The sequence below is a fragment of the Malania oleifera genome, chromosome 1, assembly GCF_029873635.1.
Source record: "Malania oleifera isolate guangnan ecotype guangnan chromosome 1, ASM2987363v1, whole genome shotgun sequence".
NCBI lineage: Eukaryota > Viridiplantae > Streptophyta > Magnoliopsida > Santalales > Ximeniaceae > Malania > Malania oleifera.
Window position 1 is genome coordinate 13,282,340 of NC_080417.1, and position 3,760 is coordinate 13,286,099.

Below are 3,760 nucleotides of genomic sequence, written 5' to 3' on the forward strand. Positions count from 1 at the left end.
TATGAATTAAGCGGCAAATGATCATAAAAGTTACATATTGATTCATTAAAAAATAATGAATACAAACCAAAAGTTATTAGATTAATCTCAAAAAATGGCAGTGTCAATGAAAAAAAATTCTTAGAATTGTTAAAAAAATTAACTAAAAAGAATGATATAAAATCAATCATTAATTTATCAAATAATAAGGTTGGCATTAACTCAACCTATCCAAATAATAAGTTTCTCTGTTTTCTGTGGTGTTGAATTAAAATTAGACGATTGAAAACAAAATAGAAGTGGAAGAAAGGTTTGGTTTAGTTTAGTTACCGAAATACGTCCTCCACAAAAATAACTGAGATTCAAGTCAACAAGTCAACATAGAAAACGTAGGGGTCATCTTTTGAGCCTGCCCCGCGGACTAATGCAAACTTTGCTCAAGCTCCGATTTTATCCCAATACAAGAGAAAGCGCTGATAAGCTTCGCTCCATTGGAAAAAAGAACACACAGTGCCGCCAGTTTCCATGGACGACCTTCATTCCTACACGGTTACTTTCTCTCTCCTCTTCCTCCTCCTCCTCCTCCATTTTTCTTCTCTTCAGCTTCTTTCATCAGCTTACACTCTTCCCGAGAAGTACTTCGTCAACTGCGGGTCAGACTCCACCGCCACCTACGGCAGTCGGACCTTCGTCGGCGACCTAAACTCCGGCTCCTTCTCCGTCGGTAAGAGCATCCCTGTCAAAAACACTAATACAACACCAGGAACATCAATTCTGTATCAAACGGCAAGAATTTACAGGTACCCATCATGGTACGAGTTTGGGATTACCGAAAATGGCACTTACCTGGTACGCCTTCACTTCTTCCCCTTCTCTTCCCCCACGGATCTCTCTGCTGCGCTGTTTAACGTTTCAGCTCTTGGGTTTTCACTGCTATCAAACTTTAGCGTCCGAATCGACCGCAATTTACCGGTGGTTGAGGAATTTGTACTCAACATCGAAGTGGATAACTTCAGAATCTACTTCACGCCTTGCAAAGAAGCATCCTTTGCTTTCATAAACGCAATAGAGGTCTTTATTACGCCAGAAGGTTTTATCTCCGGTGATCCTCCTCTTGTCACTCCTGCAGGAAGTGACAAGCATGACAGGGTTCTGCTTTCTCACGGTTTGCGTACAGTCTATAGGATCAATGTTGGAGGTCGAGAGCTCACGCCGGATAATGATACCCTGTTGAGGAGTTGGATTCCAGATGATGGTTATCTATTTTTTAACGGTTCTGCGAAGAACAGTGAATTTTATAGTGGTACACCTAACTACCAGCAAGGGGTTACTGAATATATTGCCCCTTTTCTTGTTTATCAGACTGCTAAAGAATTGAATATAGATTCCAACAGGACTACCAATTTTTTCAATATTACTTGGAGATTTGAAGTGAGTAAGAATGCTAGACACCTCGTGCGGGCACACTTCTGTGATATTGTTAGTCCATCTCTTAATGCTGTATTGTTTAATTTCTATATTGATAACCAATTCAGTAAGAAGATCGATCCCTATAATGTAATTCCCCAACTAGCAGCTCCTTTTTACTTCGATTTCATGGTTGATTCTGATGATTCTGGTGTTATGAATATTAGTGTAGGACCTCGAAGAGATTCGATGCAACAGACTGCCTTTTTGAATGGGTTGGAGATAATGGAGGTATGCAAGGATTCAAGGACATTGGTGATGCCAAGTGAGTCAAGGAAAAAAAGTTTGTCAGTTATAGTTGGTTCGGTTGCTGGAGCTGTGGCTCTCATTTTCATTTTGGTAGCTGTGTTATTCTTGGGCTTGAAATATGTGAAAGCAAAAACTGTCAAAAATTTTGAGTCTCCATCAATACCTCTGTATGGAGGAGGAGGTTCTTTCAGCTGGATAATTGAAAGAACTGCAAATTCCTCACCATTTTCTAACATGAATCTTGGACTAAAGATACCTCTTGCTGAAATACTTAAAGCAACCAACAACTTTGATGCAAAGTTGATGATTGGCGAGGGTGGTTTTGGGAAAGTCTACAAGGGAATTTTTGGGGATGGAGTAAAAGTTGCTGTGAAACGAAGTGAACCAGGACATGGCCAGGGCCTTCCCGAATTCCAAACGGAAATCCTGGTTTTATCCCAAATTCGCCATCGTCATCTTGTTTCCTTGATTGGCTACTGTGATGATTTGGCTGAGATGATACTAGTTTATGAGTTCATGGAGAATGGGACTCTGAGAGATCATTTGTATGATACAAATGCGAACTTCAACATAACATCTAGGCGACCTGCATTGTCTTGGAAGCAAAGACTCGAGATTTGTATCGGTTCTGCCCAGGGTCTTCATTACCTTCACACTGGTTCAGGCCGAGGAATTATTCATCGTGATGTTAAGTCGACAAACATCTTGCTTGATGACCATTATGTGGCTAAAGTTGCTGATTTCGGTCTATCAAGGGCAGGCCCTCTTGATCAAACCCATGTCAGTACAGAAGTAAAAGGCAGCTTTGGTTATCTTGATCCAGAATATTTTAGATGCCTACAATTAACCGAGAAATCCGATGTGTATTCTTTTGGAGTGGTTCTTCTAGAAGTGCTTTGCGCCCGACCAGCTATTAACAGCTTGCTTCCAAGGGAGCAAATAAACTTGGCTGAATGGGGAATATCTTGGCAAAGGAAAGGGCGGCTGCAAGAAATCGTTGATCCTTCACTTGCAGGCAAAATTAATCCCAATTCGTTGAGAAAATTTGGGGAAATTGTTGAGAAGTGTCTGAAGGAATATGGTGTTGAGAGGCCTCCAATGTCTGATGTGTTGTGGGACTTGGAGTATGCTCTTCAACTTCAACAAACTGGTGTTCGCAGAGAGCCGCATGAGGACAGCACGACAGATGCTTCTTTGGGATTGTCGCTGCCTGCTGTTCAGGGTTTGCCTTCTTGTACCTTTTCAATTGAAGAAGATGGTAAACTGATGGAACTGATGGGAAGGAATGATCTTTCAGATCCATCAGCTAGTGGAGTGTTCTCCCAGTTAATGGTTGATCATGCTAGATAGTTGAAGCTTTTTTAACGTGTAGAAGTATAGTTATGTTGTTGTTATTGTTAGATAACTCATCTTCAAAACCTAAGTGTTAAGGAGAGAGAGTTAAAAAGATTTTAGTCCAGTCCAGGGAGGAATTAAAGCAGTCCAAGGCCTAACTTTGATACCATGTTAGAAAATTCATTCTCAAAACCTAGGTGACAGAATAGAGAGTTAAGAGAATCTTATACTGGCTTTGGAACTACTCACAGACACGATGTGAGACTGGATCCCTTCAGTTGTTTTTTTTTTTTAATTTAATACCTTAAGGTGTTTTTCTGTTCTTCATAAACCTGGGTTGGTAAAATGTTAAGTGTAGCCATGGTTACAAGACTTGGTCTGGAAAAAAACTGTTCAAGTCAGTATATGGAATTGTAATTTATATCAACAGATCCTTGTAATGTAACTCGGGATCAAGTGCTACAAACCAATCCAAGTAAATAAATAGATCCACGAAACAAAAGTGGAGAGCGTTATGCCTTCAATGAAATTCAGTGATGTTAAAATAGCATTTTCAATTAATAGTTGCATTTCTTTTTCCCAACTTCATTTATGCTCTAGGCCTCAGGAGTCATTTTCTCATCAGCTCAGGACTGAGGTTATCATCCTCTGCCTATCACGACCTGTTCATATTATAAATGATTGGGTTTGCTTTAGTTTGTGCGACAAACTTGTTTGGGCCAAACTGTTT

At 40.2% G+C, this 3,760-nt stretch overlaps 1 protein-coding gene across 1 annotated transcript; it reads left to right on the forward strand.

Annotated features, from left to right (window-relative positions):
• Positions 1-414: 414 nt before the first annotated feature.
• Positions 415-3,559, forward strand: LOC131166022 (probable receptor-like protein kinase At5g24010). Its single transcript, XM_058124242.1, has one exon. It carries the CDS (start codon positions 505-507, stop codon positions 3,043-3,045), a length of 2,541 nt encoding a protein of 846 aa, XP_057980225.1. The 5' UTR covers positions 415-504; the 3' UTR covers positions 3,046-3,559.
• Positions 3,560-3,760: the final 201 nt, after the last annotated feature.

Coding starts and splice junctions, on each gene's coding strand:
- LOC131166022 (XM_058124242.1), top strand. CDS start 505: ATGGACGACCTTCATTCCTACACGGTTACTTTCTCTCTCCTCTTCCTC.